At 47.6% G+C, this 19322-nt stretch overlaps 1 protein-coding gene across 1 annotated transcript in view; it reads left to right on the top strand.

Annotated features, from left to right (window-relative positions):
- The window catches only part of INTS9 (integrator complex subunit 9), a 69528-nt gene that overhangs the window by 23402 nt on the left and 26804 nt on the right, over window positions 1-19322 (top strand). The window contains exons 6-9 of the mRNA XM_081904016.1: window positions 24-110; window positions 5950-6070; window positions 6696-6830; window positions 14583-14694. Coding sequence (XP_081760142.1) covers window positions 24-110; window positions 5950-6070; window positions 6696-6830; window positions 14583-14694 — 455 coding nt within the window. The remainder of the gene's footprint in view (window positions 1-23; window positions 111-5949; window positions 6071-6695; window positions 6831-14582; window positions 14695-19322) is intronic.

Genomic DNA, 19322 nt, shown 5'->3' with positions numbered 1-19322 from the left:
CTAACCGTTGCTCCTCTCTGCAGGCTTCTGATGGAGGAGCTGGTCAACTTCATTGAGCGGGTGCCCAAGGCTCAGTCTGCCTCCATGTGGAAGAATAAGGAAGTGCAAAGGTAAGGATGGACACGCCCCCCCCTCCGCAGGGCACCTCCCTTGGGAACGGGTGTGTGTGTCTGGGGGGGAACCCCCCCTACGGTTTGGTTTCTCACCCTGCTGCTCAGCTGCCCAATCCTCAGAGCTGCTTGCGTCAGTCAGAACAGCATTTTCCAAACATTTTGGGGGCCATTTGCCCCATTGGTTCCATAATCTCATCCCCAGTACCCCTCTAAAGGTAAAGGGACCTCTGACCGTTAGGTCCAGTCATGGCCGACTCTGGGGTTGCGGCGCTCATCTCGCTTTATCGACCGAGGAAGCCGGCGTACAGCTTCCGGGTCATGTGGCCAGCATGACTAAGCCGCTTCTGGCGAACCAGAGCAGCGTACGGAAACGCCGTTTACATTCCCACCAGAGTGGTACCTATTTATCTACTTGCACTTTGACGTGCTTTCGAACTGCTAGGTTGGCAGGAGCAGGGACCGAGCAACGGGAGCTCACCCCGCCGCAGGGATTCGAACCGCCGACCTTCTGATCGGCTACCCTATAAAAAGCATTATTATTATTAGTACAATTAATTATTTTACTTTTTATACCGCTCTTCATCCGTAGATCTCGGGGCTGTTCACAGCATAAAAACACAGTGGTTTGCACGGCCCACTAAGGAAGATAATAGCACAATAAAATTCGAAACAGGGAGGATTCATTGCACATTTATTCAAAATCCAATTGGAACTATTCAGTTTAATGAACTAATTCAGCAGAATTGATGGACTCAGCCCAATGATGCCAGCTTTCCAAAGTTCGGAAGTCAGTTACACCCTCCTGCTGCCCCCTTGCCTCTTAGGATGCCCCCCCCCCGGTAATCCCCACCTCTAGGTGGGGGAGGGGGAGAACCACCAATTTTGGGAACCACTGACTTAGAACAACAAAATCAACAATACTTCAGGGACCGCAGAACCTTATGGACCACCTCTCTCCATATGAACCTACCCAGACCCTGCAATCATCCCCTAAGGTCCTTCTTCGTTTGCCTGCTCCATGTGAGGCCCAGAGGGTGGCAACACGAGAACGGGGCCTTTTCTGCAGTGGCTCCCCATCTGTGGGGGGCTCGCCCCGGGGGGCTCGCCTGGCACCTTCATTATACACCTTAGGTGCCAGATGAAGCTATTCTTCTTCAACCAGGTTGACATTTTACTGTGTTTTTAAACATTTTGTTGGGAGCCGCCAATATTATTATTAATAATAATATTTGGCTGATTGACAGCCGATGCCCTCTTAAATGTGCTGTGGAAGCGGGTGGGGATTGCTGGGTTGCCTTTGTTGTTATTTTTATTACGTATTTTGTGTGTGTGTGTTTATATCATTTTCTGTTGTGAACCGTCCAGAGATCTACGGCTATAGGGCGGCATGCGGATTAAATATACAGTCATACCTTATGTTACTTCTGCTTCATGTTACTTTTTTTAGGTTATAATAATAATAATAATAATAATAATAATAATAATAATAATTTATTATTTGTACCCCGCCCATCTGGCTGGGTTTCCCCAGCCACTCTGGGCGGCTTCCATAGAAACCAAAAATACACTAAAATATCACACATTAAAAACTTCCCTGAACAGGGTTGCGTCCTGTGGCAACCCGGAAGAACCAGAAAGGGTTACTTCCAGGTTTTGCTGCTCGTGCATGCGCAGTAGTGCTAAATTGCGCTTCGCGCATGTGTACAAGCACCATATCATGCTGCACACCTGCACAGATACGGCGCTTCAGGTTGCAGGCTTTTCACGTTGGGAACGGGCCTCCGGAACAGATCCCGTTTGCAAACAGAGGTACCACTGTATATTAAAAATAATAATAATACAATAATGGAAAAAATATCACAACAAAACAGCAGAGTGGACCCAAGCATTTGAATACTGATGAACAGATAGATCTTAGAGGCCTGGGAGGACCTGAGCACAATGGGACTCTCCCCAGCGCATGGTGCATGGCTCCAGTGTCTTTGAAACAGAGCATGGCCAGCGAATCTGTGAATCCATGAAGATTTTGAGCATCTGTGCTTGGCGCTGTCAGGTCGGGTCCTCGACGTCAGCCCCAAGTCTGGCTGGCTGGGCCCAAATCGGTGCCTCTTTCCTAGGGTTGGTGAGATAGCGGCTTTTGAAAACAGGGGACACCCCCAAGTGAGCGCAATGTTAAGCCGATTTCCTTTTATTTTGAGTCACCCGTGAGCCACGTTCAGCTTGTCGGTGGTGCCCCTTCCCCTCTTTTCACAGCAGCCTGGAGCGTTCCCTGTGTTTATATCACTTTGCAGCTCAGAAACTTCCAGCCCCGATTGGGTTGTGTGCAACTGAGCCGCTCCCTTTCTTGTAGGAAACGTCGGCGCCTTTTAAACGGAAAGCTCTGCAAGGAATATACTTAGTGCATCAGGGCAGCTGATGGTTTTTACTCCATTACCGTCTGCAATCTAATGGCTGGCAATTCCAAACCCCACTGAGTTGTGGTGCTGGGGTGGCTGACATTGTATTTCCCCTTTCATTCCTCCAACTCAAACAATGGCACCTTCTGGATGAGTGCCATGGAATTGGGGTGCTTTTGCAGGGAGGACGACAGAGGGGGTGCCCTCCCTTTATCAATGTTTCTAAGCATGGTTTTATGCAGGGGTCAGCAAACTTTTTCGGCAGGGGGCCGGTCCACTGTCCCTCAGACCTTGGGGGGGGGCGGACTATATTTTTTTAAAAAATAATGAACGAATTCCTATGCCCCACTAATAACCCAGAGATGTATTGTAAATAAAAGGACACATTCTACTCATGTAAAAACATTCCCGAACCGTCCGCAGGCTGGATTTAGAAGGCGATTGGGCCGGATCCGGCCACCGGACCTTAGTTTGCCTACCCATGGTTTTATGGAGATCTCTCTTATTTTAATGAAAGTGTGTCTTAGAAATTTGCAATAACTTGGAGAAAACAGGCTGGCTGTTGGGTTTCCTATGGCATTCCATCCAAAGAGGACACGTTATTTTATTATTTTTACATTCATATTCCACCTTGTCCTCCAAGGAGCTCAAGGTATGATTCTCACCCTCCCTGATTTAATCTCCCACAACAACCCTCTGAGGTAGGTTAGGCTGAGAGGCAGTGAGTGGCCCAAGGCCACCCAGTGAACATCATGGCTGAGCGAGGATTTGAACCCAGGACTCTCCCAGGTCCTAGTTTGACACTCCAACCACCCCCACGCACTCTGACTCTCTTCTGTTGGCCTCTGTAGAAATTACAGGTTTTGTGCGCTAGGTGAACATGGAGACATTGGCAGGAGCAATCCTCAACACTTGCTTCAGTCTCCTAAAAATTATGGAGGAGGAGGTCAGTGGCCCAAACGATTCCACAGTAAATCAGCTCCTTTCAAACAAATGGATCGACAGAAGTTGACCGGTTTTCACAAATCATCGGAAATGGGTTGGAATGAGCTTTTGATTTAGCATCTGTTTAATATACAAAGTAAGAACCCAATTCTTCTTCCCCTCGCTGGCAGCTCTCACTGCCTTCCTGCCCGGGCTCCTCGTACTGTAAGAGATTTATGGCAAAAGAGACGGCCATCCTTTTTATGTACCTTGACGCTGCCATTCTCGGATGTCGTTCTCCAGCTTCCTTTGCGAAGAAAGGGGGGAAGTCTGCAACAATGGCGGCATTTCCAAGGAATAAAAGGTTTTAATACTTGTCTCAAAATTTCTGTTTAAAAGACCAGTTTCCTCCCCTTCCTTTTGCCTTCTGAGTGCTTACTCGCACAGCACACAATCTGCTCATGTTTTCCGAATCTTTTTTGGTATTGGCAGTGGATATGCATATTGCAAATTGATTTCTCTTCATTAAACTATGGAACTCCCTCTCGCAGGAAGGAGTTGTGATTTCTAAAACTCAGCATGAGTTTCTCAAAAATAAGGCATGCCAGACCAATCTGATTTCTTTCTTTCTTTTTTGATGGAATTACAAACTTGGTGGATCGGGGGAATGCTGTGGACATAGTGTATCTTGATTTCAGTAAGGCTTTTGACAAAGTCCCTCATGATATTTTCAGGAGGAAGCTGGTAAAATGTGGGTTGAATGAGGTGACTGTTAGGTGGATTTCATAGAATCATAGAATCATAGAGTTGGAAGAGACCACAAGGGCCATCGAGTCCAACCCCCTGCCAAGCAGGAAACACCATCAGAGCACTCCTGACATATGGTTGTCAAGCCTCTGCTTCAAGACCTCCAAAGAAGGAGACTCCACCACACTCCTTGGCAGCAAATTCCCCTGTCAAACAGCTCTTACTGTCAGGAAGTTCTTCCTAATGTTTAGGTGGAATCTTCTTTCTTGTAGTTTGGATCCATTGCTCCGTGTCCGCTTCTCTGGAGCAGCAGAAAACAACCTTTCTCCCTCCTCTATGTGACCTCCTTTTATATATTTGAACATGGCTATCATATCACCTCTTAACCTCCTCTTCTCCAGGCTAAACATGCCCAGCTCCCTTAGCCGTTGCTCATAAGGCATCGTTTCCAGGCCTTTGACCATTTTGGTTGCCCTCCTCTGGACACGTTCCAGTTTGTCAGTGTCCTTCTTGAACTGTGGTGCCCAGAACTGGACACAGTACTCCAGGTGAGGTCTGACCAGAGATTTGTAGCTGATTGACTGACCGAACCCAAAGAGTACTCATTAATGGTTCTTTGTAACAAGTGGGGTGCTGCAGGGTTCTGTCCTGGGCCCATTGTTGTTCAACGTCTTTATAAATGACTTAAATGAAGGAACTGAGGGGATACTCATCCAATTTGCAGATGACACCAAACTGGGAGGGGTAGCTAATGCCGCAGAAGGCAGAATTTGAATTCAAAATGAGCTTAACGAATTGCAGAACTGGGCACAAGCAAAGAAAATGAATTTCAGTAGGGACAAACGTCAGGCTCTGCACTTAGCTGAACAAAATAACACAACACGATGGCCAATAACAATGGCACTAAACACTATTTACAGTGGTACCTCAGGTTAACAGACGCTTCAGGTTACAGACTCCGCTAACCCAGAAATAGTACCTCAGGTTAAGAACTTTGCTTCAGGATGAGAACAGAAATCGTGCTCTGGCGGCGTGGCGGCAGCGAGAGGCCACATTAGCTAAAGTGGTGCTTCAGGTTAAGAACAGTTTCAGGTTAAGAACAGGTTAAGTTCTTAATCCGAGGTACCACTGTATAAAGGGTAAAGGGGACCCCTGACCATTAGGTCCAGTCGTGGCCAACTCTGGGGTTGCGGTGCTCATCTCACTTTATTGGCCAAGGGAGCCGGCGTACAGCTTCCGGGTCACGTGGCCAGCATGACTAAGCTGCTTCTGGCGAACCAGAGTAGCGCACGGAAACACCGTTTCCCTTCCCACTGGAGCGGTGCCTATTTATCTACTTGCACTTTGACGTGCTTTCGAACTGCTAGGTTGGCAGGAGCAGGGACCGAGTAACGGGAGCTCACCCCGTCGCGGGGATTCGAACCGCCGACCTTCTGATCAGCAAGTCCTAGGCTCTGTGGTTTAGACCACAGCGCCACCCGCGTCCCTTGTACAAATGATCAGAAATTGCAACCAAAGTCTCTAAATCTTCTTCACCAGTTGCTGTAGAATAATTCAAAAGTTCGATATATACATAGTCTGTCACCAAATGTCACCGAAACAGAGTTAGGCTCTGCACTTAGGCAGGAAGAACCAGATGCACAAATATAGGATGGGGAACACCTGGCTTACTGGCAGTACACGTAAAAAGGATCTAGGGGTCTTGGACCTATGTGTGCCCAGAGTCTTGACGCATTGCTGAGCCTGATCCAGTCTTCCTCTGTCTCCAGGCTACTTCCCACCCCTCTGAAAGACGCGGTCGAAGTCGCCATGTGGAGAAGGTGCTACAATATGCAGGAAGTGAACTCGGCGCTCAGTAAGATCCAGCTGGTGGGGTATTCCCAGAAAATAGTGAGTATCCGTGGTCACATCCTGCTTTTTGTGGGATACGGGAGGCGTGGTAAGGTGATCACCTGCCCTGTGGCCTGATGGCAAAGGGCAGGTAACAAATCTGAAAAGATGCGTAAAAAGGTCAGAGGAGCTTTAAATCATAAAATATATGGAGGATGAAAAATACTTAAGGAATATATAAGATTATATTGTACAAACAATACCATCCTAGCAGAACTGGAGTGATACCTGTAAACAAAAATGAGCGAAACAAATACTTTAGTGGAATACATGAAAAAGGATATAATGTAAAGCTGTGCGATAAAATAATGATTATATAAACAGTATAATAAGGACAATTGGAAGTTTTTTGCATAATTTTTTTATTCGATGGATATGATTCTGTATAAATTTTCTTTTATTTTTTATCTTTTTATCTTCTTTTTTCTTATTCTTATGTCTTGATGGGTTTTTTTTTTCTGTATTCAATACCTTTATACTTACCTTTGTTGTGAATAATCATTCGTGTCTGTATTTTAAACCAATAAAGATTTAACATGAAAAAGAAAATATGCGTAAAATAAAATCGTACGCTGGGAAATACTTTCTGGAATTCTTCCAAGTGTTGTTTTTCTCTGTCCAACAGGAGCTTTTCGGTGCAGTCCAGGTCTCCCCTCTCAGTTCCGGTTATGCCCTAGGCAGCTCCAACTGGATCATTCAGTCGCATTACGAGAAGGTTTCCTACGTCTCGGGATCCTCGCTCCTCACGACGCACCCGCAGGTACGACACCCTCCCAGAACTCTGAGGTTTCGCCTTCCTTAAGGGGTGGCGTTCTCCTTCATCAACACAGTTTATCTACAGCGCATGCGCGACTCCACAGCTCCTCGATCTCGTGCAGCAGGAGTGAGCCTGTTTGATTGGCTTTCAGTCCCTTCCAGGGCCAGATTTAGGTTTGATGAGGCCCTCAGCTACTGAAGGTCATGGGGCCCTTTATATGTCCAGCTGACCTTTGTCAGCAACAAGTTGTCGCTGGTTTTTGTGTTGAATATATGCTATACAGTAATTTATAGACCTAAAGCCATTTGCACATACAACCAGTCCATGCAGAATGTAAAGGTAAAGGACTCCTGACAGTTAAGTCCAGTCACAAACCAATCTGGGGTTGCGGCGCTCATCTTGCTTTACTGGCCAAGGGAGCCAGCATTTGACCACAGACAGCTTCCAGGTCATGTGGCCAGCATGACTAAGCCGCTTCTGGCGAACCAGAGCAGCGCACAGAAACACCATTTACCTTCCCGCCGGAGCGGTACCTATTTATCTACTTGCACCTTGATGTGCTTTCGAACTGCTAGGTTGACAGGAGCAGGGACTGAGCAACGGGAGCTCACCCCGTCGTGGGGATTCGAATCGCTGACCTTCTGATTGGCAAGTCCTAGGCTCTGTGGTTTAACCCACAGCGCCACCTGCATCCCTATGCAAAATGTAGGCACCCTATATATAGAAATTAGGAAACCAGTGATATTTTAGGGAGCAGGCTAGCAGGCGGGGCCCATGACTTACATCAGGGGTCAGCAAACTTTTTCAGCAGGGGGCCGATCCACTGTCCCTCAGACCTTGTGGGGGGCAGACTATATTTTGAAGACAAAAAAATGAACGAATTCATGTGCCCCATAAATAGCCCAGAGATGCATTTTAAATAAAAGCACACATTCTACTCATGTAAAAACACCAGGCAGGGCCCACAAATAACCCAGAAATGCATTTTAAATAAAAGGACACATTCCAATCATGTAAAAACATGCTGATTCCCGAACCGTCCGGGGGTCGGATTTAGAAGGCGATTGGGCCAGATCAAGCCCCCAGGTCTTATTTGCCTACCCATAACTTACATCATAGGAGCCTACACAACACAAAACACTGTTGCTGTATGTAGGTTTTATTTTATTTGGTTTTTTTATCTTATATTTTGGAAATGTACATCCAGGTTTTTCCCTTTAATTTTTTTTGGGGTCCCCAAGAGAGTAAGGCCCACAGCTATAACTTGTTTAGCTTAAACGTAAATCCGGTACCTGTCATCTGCTACTAGCAGAGGCAGACGCGCAGCACTTTGCAAAGCAGGCATCGCATTCCCACTCCCTCTTCAAGAAACCAGCACGTGTTGTCTTTCCGACTTCCATGAGGAGGACCTGCAGCAGAAGAGGCAGGGGCAAGAAAGTCCTAGAATCGTAGAGTTGTACAGTTGGAGGGAACCCATAAGGTCATCCAGTCCCACCCCTTTGTTGTTGTTTAGTCGTTTAGTCGTGTCCGACTCTTCTTGACCCCCTGGGCCAGAGCACGCCAGGCACTACTGCCTTCCACTGCCTCCCGCAGTTTGGTCAAACTCATGCTGGTAGTTTCGAGAACACCGTCCAACCATCTCGTCCTCTGTCGCCCCCTTCTCCTTGTGCCTTCCATCTTTCCCAACATCAGGGTCTTTTCCAGGGAGTCTTCTCTTCGCATGAGGTGGCCAAATTATTGGAGCCTCAGCTTCAGGATCTGTCCTTCCCGTGAGCACCCAGGGCTGGTTTCCTTCAGAATGGAGAGGTTTGATCTTCTTGCAGTCCACGGGACTCTCAAGAGTCTCCTCCAGGACCAGAATTCAAAAGCATCCATTCTTTGGCGATCAGCCTTCTTTATGGTCCTGCTCTCACTTCCATACATCACTACTGGGGAAACCATAGCTTTAACTATACGGACCTTTGTCGGCAAGGTGATGTCTCTGCTTTTTAAGATGTTGTCTAGGTTTCTGATTGCTTTTCTCCCAAGAAGCAGGCATCTTTTAATTTTGTGACTGCTGTCACCATCTGCAGTGATCATGGAGCCCAAGAAAGTAAAATCTCTCACTGCCTCCCTTTCTTCCCCTTCTATTTGCCAGGAGGTAATGGGACCAGTGGCCATGATCTTAGTCCAATCCCTTACAATGCAGGAATCACAGGCCTGCTCTGTGAGGGAAATTCTGGTTTAGTTCCTAGGATCCAGCCTTATATCATTATAATGTTACTGAATCATAGAAACGTGGAATTGTAGAGTTGTAGAGGATGCGAGTGGCTCTGTGGGTTAAACCACAAAGCCTAGGACTTGCCAATCAGAAGGTTGGTGGTTCGAATCCCCACGACGGTGTGACCTCCCGTTGCTCGGTCCCTGCTCCGGCCAACCTAGCAGTTCAAAAGCACGTCAAAGTGCAAGTAGATAAATAGGTACCACTCCAGCGGGAAGGTAAACGGCATTTCCGTGCGCTGCTCTGGTTCACCGGAAGAGGCTTAGTCATGCTAGCCACATAACCCGTAAGCTGTACGCCGGCTCCCTCGGCCAATAAAGCAAGATGAGCGCCGCAACCCCAGAGTCGGTCACAACTGGACCTAATGATCAGAGGTCCCTTTACCTTTACCTAGAGAACCTCCAGAGTCATCTAGTCTAACCCCTGGCCATGCAGGAATCACAGCTAAAGCATTCCTGAGACATGGCCTTCCAACTTTTCCAAGGTAGGAGAGTTCTCTACCTTCTCAAGGAGTCCTTTTAAAACCTTTTAATGTAATCCTTTTGATGTAACCTGAGTCCATTGCAAAATGTCAAAAAAGAGATTATGGGTCCTGCTTTTTCGTTAAGAAAAACAACCTTTTGCATATTAATAACAGGCCAGGTTATTATTAATGCGATTGCCTTCCCAGTTTAAGGCACCTATGAAAGCCCCACATATTCTCTGCGCCTGCTTCCCTTCTCTCCCCCTTTTTTATTTATTATTCAAACGCCACATATTTCAACTCCGCAATATCTGAAGGCGGCTTCCAGGCTACATCTATATCGCCCCTTGAATTATCTTTTTTCTCGAAGGGATGATGGCTTAACTGGCTGCCAACTCGTCCACCCCGCTTGTCTAAGGGCAAACTCTTCAAAGTGCTATAGATGTAATTTCCAGTAAATTAATTCTCACAAGATCCATAATTTCCCTCCACGCCCCCCCTCCCCATAGAAAGACAGCTACATCTTTGGAGGGCTGATGGATTCGGCAGGCAGAGCTCTGAGCTACAATCCCCAACTGCGGCAGACTAGGGAAAGGAGTCGTGCCCAGTATTTGCCCTTGGGTTTATTTCTTTTAGGGCAAAAGGTGTGATTTGGCAGAGCGGTTGGGGCATCCAAACCGGTCCTGCCTCTTTCCTTTCTCCTTCACTTTTTCATAGAGTGTTCCCCACCCTCTTGCACCTGTACCAGCTATGGGGGGGGCAGGTTTTGCCTTTCTAGAGCCGGCCAGTTTCTATAAGAGAGACAGCAGTTGCCTAGTGGTTAGAGTCCCGGACTAGGGCCCGGGAGACCAGGGTTCGAATTCCCCGCTTGGCTACGAATCTCGCTGGCTGACCTTAGGGACAGTTGTGCTGGCCCTTAGCCTAACCTACCTCGCAGGGTTGTTGCAGGGAATTACCGTATTTTTTGCTCTATAAGACTCACTTTTTCCCTCCTAAAAAGTAAGGGGAAATGTGTGTGCATCTTATGGAGCGAATGCAGGCTGCGCAGCTATCCCAGAAGCCAGAACAGCAAGAGGGATCACTGCTTTCACTGCACAGCCATCCCTCTTGTTCTGGCTTCTGAGATTCAGAATTTTTTTTCTTGTTTTCCTCCTCCAAAAACTAGGTGCGTCTTATGGTCTGGTGCGTCTTATAGAGCGAAAAATACGGTAAATGAGGGAGCAAGCCGCTTTGAACTCTGTGGAGGAAAAAAGCGGGGGATAGAAATGCAAAAACAGAGTCTAGTCTCCACCCAGACAAGGAAAAGGCAATATCAGAGTCGAAGGACACAATCCAGATGTCTCCATCACCACAAATGTGTCTGGTTCTCGTTTTGAAAAGCCTTCTAGGCTGAAGTTTCCACGTTCTGCTGCAGGAAGAAGCCTAGCGCAAGGGGATTTTTCAGCTGTGGTTCTTGTGTCACGGGGTTGGACTAGATGACCATGGGGGTGCCCTTCCAACCCTATAACTCTTGTGTTTCTAAGGAAGACTAGAGAACCAGTGTAGCTGGGAGTGGAGAGAGAGACCTCTGAGCGAGCTTTCAAAAAAAAACCAACACAGACAAATGAAATGCCTGTCATCCGAAAATGCCAATAAGACAGTAAAAGTAATATTGAACCTGCCCGTGGAAAATATATGTAATGATTATGCCGGTATTCAATAGTCATAATTTCATCTTCCGTTTGAGTCGAGGGGGGCTGGCATTGATTCACTGGGGCTGCTTTGCAGAGGATAACTTTGAAAGACTTTGGGCCAAACTTCTGATCGGCTCTCCCTTCAATCTTCCCCCGCTTGTCAAAGTCAGGCTTTCTTTCCTGAGCCAAGAGTCTTTATTTTTCTGCCCCTGTTCTGCTGAGTGGCTGTGGTATTATTTTTGTGTTTTAATACTGTAAACCCTCTGTGACTCTCAAATGAAGGGCGGTAATAATAATAATATTTTTCTATTTATACCCTGCACTTCCCGGTTCAGAAAACCGGGCTCAGGGCGGCTAACAACAAATTTAAAACACTTAATTGATGCAATAAAAAAAACATTAAATACAGTATAAAACATGAATAACAATAAATTCAGAATTCAAAAATCAATTTAGGGGGGAAACCCATCCAATAAACATTGGATGATCACTAGGGCTAGCTGGCTAAATTAGTCCTATTTGGGCCAGCGAGGAGACCAGGGGAGAATTAGCTGTGGGATCCCAGAGCGGGTAATCTTCAAAAAAAGGGGAGAGGGAGGGAAGGAAGGGGAATAAAAGATATTTTATTATAGAGGCAACAAGGATTTTTGTGCCCAAATTAAACAAACAGGCTGTGCCTATGAGCATGCAATTGATTATGTTTCTGGAGCAGATTTAGCACAAGAGACGGTCTTTTTCAATGTAGCCCCCCAAATATGGAGCACTCTCCCCAGTGAAGGCACACCATGCACCTGGTCAAGACTTTCCCCTTTCCCCCAGGCATTTGGTGAGCTCTGATGGCTGAGACTCAGAGAACTGTAGAGTTGCAAGGGGCCCCGGGGTCATCTAGCCCAACCTGCTGCCGGCAGGCTCATCAAGGCCCATGTGCTGCTAATAATAATAATAATAATAATAATAATAATAATAATAATAATAATAATTTTTTATTTATATCTGCCCTCCCCAGCCAATGTCGGGCTCAGAGCAGCTAACAACAGTAAAAATAACACAATGCACATAAAATCACAATCAATTAATTGAAATACATTCTAAAATCAATTCATTCTAAAATCAGTTCAAAATCAAATTAATGGCAACCATTGGGCTAGAGTTCTGTGAGGATTACCAAAGGAGGGGGTCAGACTGTGCCTTGGCCAAAGGCCTGGTGGAACAGCTCCGTCTTGCAGGCCCTGCGGAAAGATGTCAAGTCCCGCAGGGCCCTAGTCTCTTTTGACAGAGCGTTCCACCAGATCGGGGCCACAACCGAAAAAGCCCTGGCTGTGGTTGAGGCCAGCCTAACCTCCCTGTGGCCCAGGACCTCCAAGATGTTTTTGTTTGGGACATACCAGGAGAGGCAGTCCAGTACGTACGAGCATCCTGGGCCATATAGGGCTTTAAAGGTTAAAACCAGCACCTTAAACCTGATCCTGTACTCCACCAGGAGCCAGTGCAGCTGGTATAGCACTGGGTGAATGTGATCCTGCGGCAAGGACCCCGTAAGGAGCCTCTCTGTGGCATTCTGCACCCGCTGGAGTTTCTTGCTGTTGCTGCTAAAACAGAACTCTGGACTACATGGGCCTTTGGCCTGACCCAGCTAGGTTCGTCTTAACATTATTCCTGTGAATCCACGGCCGAGCAATGGAATCTGTTCACAGCAGCCTGCAGTGATGAGCCCCAACGTGGATAACTTTTAAAGAAGATCTCTGGTCTCAGGGGCTGTGTTCAGCCTCCAAATGCTGCCTTTGTATACCAGTTGCTGGAAGTGGTGCATGCGCTAGTTATCTCCTGCTTGGACTACTGCAATGCGCTCTACATGGGGCTCTCTTGAAGGTGACCCGGAAACTACAACTAATCCAGAATGCGGCAGCCAGACTGGTGACTGGGAGCGGCCACTGAGACCATATAACACCGGTCTTGAAAGACCCACACTGGCTCACAGTACGTCTCCGAGCACAATTCAAAGTGTTGGTGCTGACCTTTAGAGCCCTAAATGGCCTTACTCCAGTATACCTGAAGGAGCGTCTCCACCCCCATTGTCCAGCCGGGACACTGAGGTCCAGCGCCGAGGGCCTTCTGGCGGTTCCCTCCCTGCAAGGTTACAGGGAACCAGGCAGAGGGCCTTCTCGGTGGTGGCGCCCTCCCATCAGATGTCAAGGAAATAAACAACTATCTGACTTTTAGAAGACATCTGAAGGCAGCCCTGTTTAGGGAAGTTTTTAATGTTTGATGTTTTATCGTGTTTTTAATATTCTGTTGCGAGTTGTCCAGAGTGGCTGGGGAAACCCAGCCAGATGGGCAGAGTTTAAATAGTAAATTAGTATTATATTAGTATTATAGAAGGGGAGACTAGTATTGCACTCCTCTAGTCCCATTAAGGAGGGGCGCAAGTGGCGCTGTGGGTTAAACCACAGAGCCTAGGACTTGCCGATCAGAAGGTCGGCGGTTCGAATCCCCGCGACGGGGTGAGCTCCCGTTGCTCGGTCCCTGCTCCTGCCAACCTAGCAGTTTGAAAGCACGTCAAAGTGCAAGTAGATAAATAGGTACCGCTCCGGCAGGAAGGTAAATAGCATTTCCGTGTGCTGCTGTGGTTTGCCAGAAGCGGCTTAGTCATGCTGGCCACGTGACCCGGAAGCTGTACGACGGCTCCCTCGGCCAATAAAGTGAGATGAGCGCCGCAACCCCAGAGTTGGCCACGACTGGACCTAATGGTCAGGGGTCCCTTTGTTGTTGTTGTTTAGTCGTTTAGTCGTGTCCGACTCTTCGTGACCCCATGGAGCAGAGAACGCCAGGCACCTCTGTCCTCCACTGCCTCCCGCAGTTTGGTCAAACTCATGCTGGTAACCTCGAAAACACTATCCAACCATCTCGTCCTCTGTCGTCCCCTTCTCCTTGTGCCCTTCATCTTTCCCAACATCAGGGTCTTTTCCAGGGAGTCTTCTCTTCTCATGAGGTGGCCAAAGTACTGGAGCCTCAGCTTCACGATCTGTCCTTCCAGTGAGCACTCAGGGCTGGTTTCCTTCCGAATGGATCCATGGGACTCTCAAGAGTCTCCTCCAGCACCATAATTCAAAAAGGGGTCCCTTTACCTTTACCTTTAGTCCCATTAAGGATCTGGTTGGTCCCTGTGAGAAAAGGATGCTGGGCAAGACACGCCCATTTGACCTGCTCCATCATCTTCTACGTGCACTGAGGAACGCGATGCCTCTAACTCTGCACTTTTGTCCTCTTTGCAAGATGCCCAGAGTCCATTTTTGGTTCAGAATCCGGTGACTAATAATAAATAAATAAACGAGCTCTGCCTCTTGGACCTTCCCTTTCAGCCCATGGACCAAGCTTCCCTGAAAAACAGCGACGTCCTCATCCTGACCGGCCTCACCCAGATTCCCACCGCAAATCCCGACGGCATGGTGGGAGAATTCTGCAGTAACCTTGGTAAGGTGGCCGTGGGTATTGGGTGGGTGGGTGTGGCAGCGATGGCCGTGTTGTTGCTGGTTGGGTTGGGTTGGGGTGATGTTTCCCCTGCTTGCTTTATAATCTGACTCATAACCCCATGTGGGAAATTGCTCCGAGATTCCCGGAACAGAAGTAACTGTTTGACTCCCTCTCTCCCTCTCCCTGGCATAAAACTAGCAGTTGAGATTTTTTACGATGTGCCTTTGCCTCCCTCATTAATACAGTAAGTGCTTTTGAGAGATGCAAGTTGTACCTTTTGGAGACGACACCCAGTCTTGGAACGGAACAGGCATAATGAGATTGAATCGCCCGCTCTCGTTGGCTCGCTAAGTGGGTGGCTTCATTGCCAGCGGTTTGTGTTTTGACAAGGCTCTCCCGTCGACAGGTGGCCCTGCCACTTCCTGGCTGCCCCTCGGCCAGTTTAACATCTTCGCGTGTGCTTTGTTAAAAGTCGGCCTCCCGTTTCTCGAAAGGAGCAGTCGTCGCCAGCACCTGGTGACCCAAAAGCCTGTGCAAGGCGGAGGCAGCGTAGCCCACAAGCTTGGTCTGGCCTTACATGGAATCATAGAATGGTGGAGTTGGAAGGGACACCAGCGGTCATCTAGTCCAACCCCCTGCAATGCAGGAATAAATGGCCAGCTGATTCCATGTAGCTGCTACTGACAGCCAAGCCAGAAATCGTGGTTGTCAAGGCAGTGACAGGGGTTGGCCTAAGGGACCCTTCCAGCTCCACATTCCATGAAGACCCTAACCTTCCCCTTGGCACTGACCTTGTCCAGGATCTCTGCATGAAGTTAGGATCAGTACTGGGCTCCCCTCCCTAGATCCAAGCTTGGAGGAAGAGAGCTCAGTAGCAGAGTGCAAGCTTTGCATGCAGAATCTCTGGCGTCAATAGATGGATTCAATCTATGGTGTGGATATTAACATTGAAATGATTGGATGCATATAAACTGACTCCTCTTGGAATAAAATAGTCTAGGCCCATTTGTTTGATACAAAACTTCGCTTGCAGAGCTTTCTTCAAAACAGAACCAAAAACACACACCCAGTAAATGATAAATTTGCACGATAAATATATTGTGGTGTTCAGCACTGGCTCATCACCTTAGAAATAAAAAATAATTCCAAACAGACCTAAAAGCATAGATCTCTCTCTTCCTTCAGCCTCCATTTTCCCTAGATCTTTATTGACTGCCTTCAGGAGAGTCTCAGAGCCTGAGAACAAAAAGCCAAAGGCACCAGCCTTTCAAGGTGGCCAGTTTGCCATTCAATAGCCTCTCATGTGATCTAAGGTTAAACACGCACAGGTTAGCTAGCAGAAAGCTCTTAGTATACCGCTGTGGAATTTCCCCGTGTTAAACCTTTCCAGCAATACACACAGGCCTTCTGCATTTCATTGTCAATTAAACAATTATACTTGACAAAGGCTAGGGAAGACTCCCTGGCTAAAACTCCTGCCAGTCAGGGGAGACCCATTGGCCTGGCTCTGGGTACTTTTCTTCCCTAAAATAACATCAAGGCCTCGATAGCTTTAAAATTGGATTAGACCCACTCATGAAGGAGGAGAGGCTACTAGCCGCAATCGAAGGCAGCAGTGCTTCTGAATACCAGTTTCATTGAATCCTGCTTCAATGGCTTTGAGCCCTCTTGGGTATTTTGTCGGATTGTGACCCTCGGCTTTTTATCAGGCTGCTATTATACGGTATGGTAAAAGGGATGCAGGTGGCGCTGGGGTCTAAACCACTGAGCCTCTTGGGCTTGCCGATCGGAAGGCTGGCAGTTTGAATCCCAGCGACGGGGTGAGCTCCTGTTGCTCTGTCCCTGCTCCTGCCAACCTAGCAGTTTGAAAGCACGCTGGTGCAAATAGATAAATAGGTACCACTGCGGCGGGAAGGTAAATGGCGTTTCCGTGCTCTCTGGCATTCATCATGATGTCCCGTTGCGCCAGAAGCGGTTTAGTCATGCTGGCCACATGACCCGGAAAGCTGTGGACAAACGCTGGCTTCCTCGGCCTGAATTGACTTTGACTGGACTTAACCATCCAGGGGTCCTTTACCGTTATTATAAACAGGCATGTTGTCTTTTAAGCTTTGGGTTTTTGTATTGTATTTTGTATTTTCCCGGATGGCTTTAAGTGCTGTCCCAAGTTTTTCTTGTCCAAACTGGATTTCTTCTATTTAAATTGAGACTTTGGTTTAAGTTAATAGGTTTTTTTAAATTATTTTGGACCCTTGTCCCTCTTTACATATAGCAGAGGTTTTCAGTCTTTTTGGGTCCACGGCTCCCTTGACCAACTGCATTCTTTCTGTGGCACCCCTGGGGGCTCAGGAGCCCAGTTATGTCACTCCTTGCCTGCAGAGCCAGCAGCACCTCGCCCTTTCTCGAACACCCTCCCTTGTGGAGGGTTCCCTCAGCCTCCTCTCCCCTGGGCAAATTCAGCTGCTGCCCCTGGTCTCTGAGCGGTACAACCCCAAAGTGAGGTGCCTCATCACACTGCCCCATAGGTGCCGGGCAAACACCCCCTGGCCAGCCCCAGTGCCACCATTCGCCTGTGGAGCTTGTAGCAGGGCTGCTGCAACAAACAGCTGTGCAATAATAATAATAATTTATTATTTATACCCCGCCCATCTGGCTCGGCTTCCCCAGCCACTCAGGGCGGCTTCCAACCAAATATTAAAATACAGTAATACATCAAACATTAAAAGCTTCCCTAAACAGGGCCTTCAGATGTCTTCTAAAAGTTTGGTAGTTGTTCTTCTCTTTGACATCTGGTGGGAGGGCGGGTGCCACTACCGAGAAGGCCCTCTGCCTGGTTGCCTGTAACTTGGTTTCTCGCAGTGAGGGAACTGCCAGAAGGCTCTCAGAGCTGGACCTCAGTGTCCGGGCAGAACAATGGGGGTGGAGACGCTCCTTCAGTGATACTGGGCCATTTAGGGCTTTCAAGGTCAATGCCAACACTTTGAATTGAGCTCAGAAACGTACTGGGAGCCAATGTAGGTCTTTCAAGACCAGTGTTATGCGGTCTCGGTGACCGCTCCCAGTCACTAGTTTAGCTGCCGCATTCTGGATTAGTTGTAGTTTCTGGATCACCTTCAAAGGGAGCCCCATGTAGAGCGCATTGCAGTAGTCCAAGCGGGAGATAACTAGAGCTTGCACCACTCTGGCGAGGCTGTCCGAGGGACAGATAGGGTCTCATCCTGCGTATCAGATGGAGGTGGTAGACAGCTTCCCTGGACACAGAATTGACCTGCGCCTCCATGGACAGCTGTAAGTCCAGAATGACTCCCAGGCTGCGCACCTGGTCCTTCAGGGACACAGTTGCCCCATTCAGGACCAGGGAATCCTCCACACCCGCCCGCCCCCTGTTCCCCAAGAACAGTACTTCTGTCTTGTTAGGATTCAACCTCAATCTGTGCAAGCCTTGGGGAGGCAGAGACATGAGAGGGCACCAGAGGAGGGAGGGAAGGAAAAAGGGACGGAGGCCAGTTTTGCCCACGACACTCCTGACCATCATTCAAGGCACCCCAGGGTGCCATGGCACGCTGGTTGAAAACCATTGGCATATAATAATTGTATTCCTTGCTGATTGTCGTGGACTTTGGTGCAGACGCTGAAATGCACAGCACAGAAAAAGGGGTGTTCTGGCCCCAGCCAATGTAACTAAACCCAAAAGACGTAAGTGGGTTCAGAAGCTTAAACATACTATAGGAAGATGAAGTACAATTTTAATCCAGCATCAGAATATGAAAATGTAATCAAAGCAGATGAAATTACAAAGATGACACAATAACAAATTGACTTTGCTATCCGGGTCAAAGCCTGATCCAACTCCCCATATCGACCGATAGATGACTACAAAATTTGTCAGAAGCCAGTACTCAAAATAGATCAGATTACAAATACGATATAATAACAAATAGACTTGCCAAAGCATGATCAAAATCCTTATATGACTAATAGATGACTACAAAATTTGACAAAGGCCCAATGCGCTTCGACCCAATTGGTCAGGAGAAAATTATTAAACGCAACTTGGTCACAGAGAATTGGTTAGTCTGTCGAGACCTTAAAGTGACCATATATCCCTTTAATTTACATCTACAAAGTGAACCTCTCTCTCTCTCTCTCTCTCTGATGGTTTATAGAGAAACATAGCAACAGCTGCTATTACATATTTAGAATTAACAAGCAAATTAATTTTCACCATTGGAAAAGCTGTTAATTGTTGAGCTGTATGATGTCGTGGGTGTGAACAGCATCACTTAGCATCCTGCTCAAAATGTGCCTTGGAAGTGGCTATTAGCTGTCTGTCGTGGCTCCGTTCTCCCCCCACTGTCAGAGGGTTGTGGGTTTGAGCCCCACATTGGGCAAGAAATTCCATCATTGCCAGGGTTGGACTAGATGACCCTTGTGGCCCCTTCCGATTCTGTGACGAGAAGCTGAGAATAAAGTTTCCTAGGTGCTGAATTCCTTGCAACGTCATTTCCGACCCCGTAACCCCTTGAGAGGGTGTATTTGTCCTTCCTTGGCTATTTAATGCACACCGCGTGACTTGGCTCACTTCCTCGAGTCGTCTGTTGGCATTATGACGGTGGCACTGTTGTTAT

Source organism: Podarcis melisellensis (assembly GCF_964234715.1).
Source record: "Podarcis melisellensis genome assembly, chromosome: 3".
Taxonomy (NCBI): domain Eukaryota; kingdom Metazoa; phylum Chordata; class Lepidosauria; order Squamata; family Lacertidae; genus Podarcis; species Podarcis melisellensis.
This window is presented reverse-complemented; position numbering and strand designations above follow the sequence as displayed.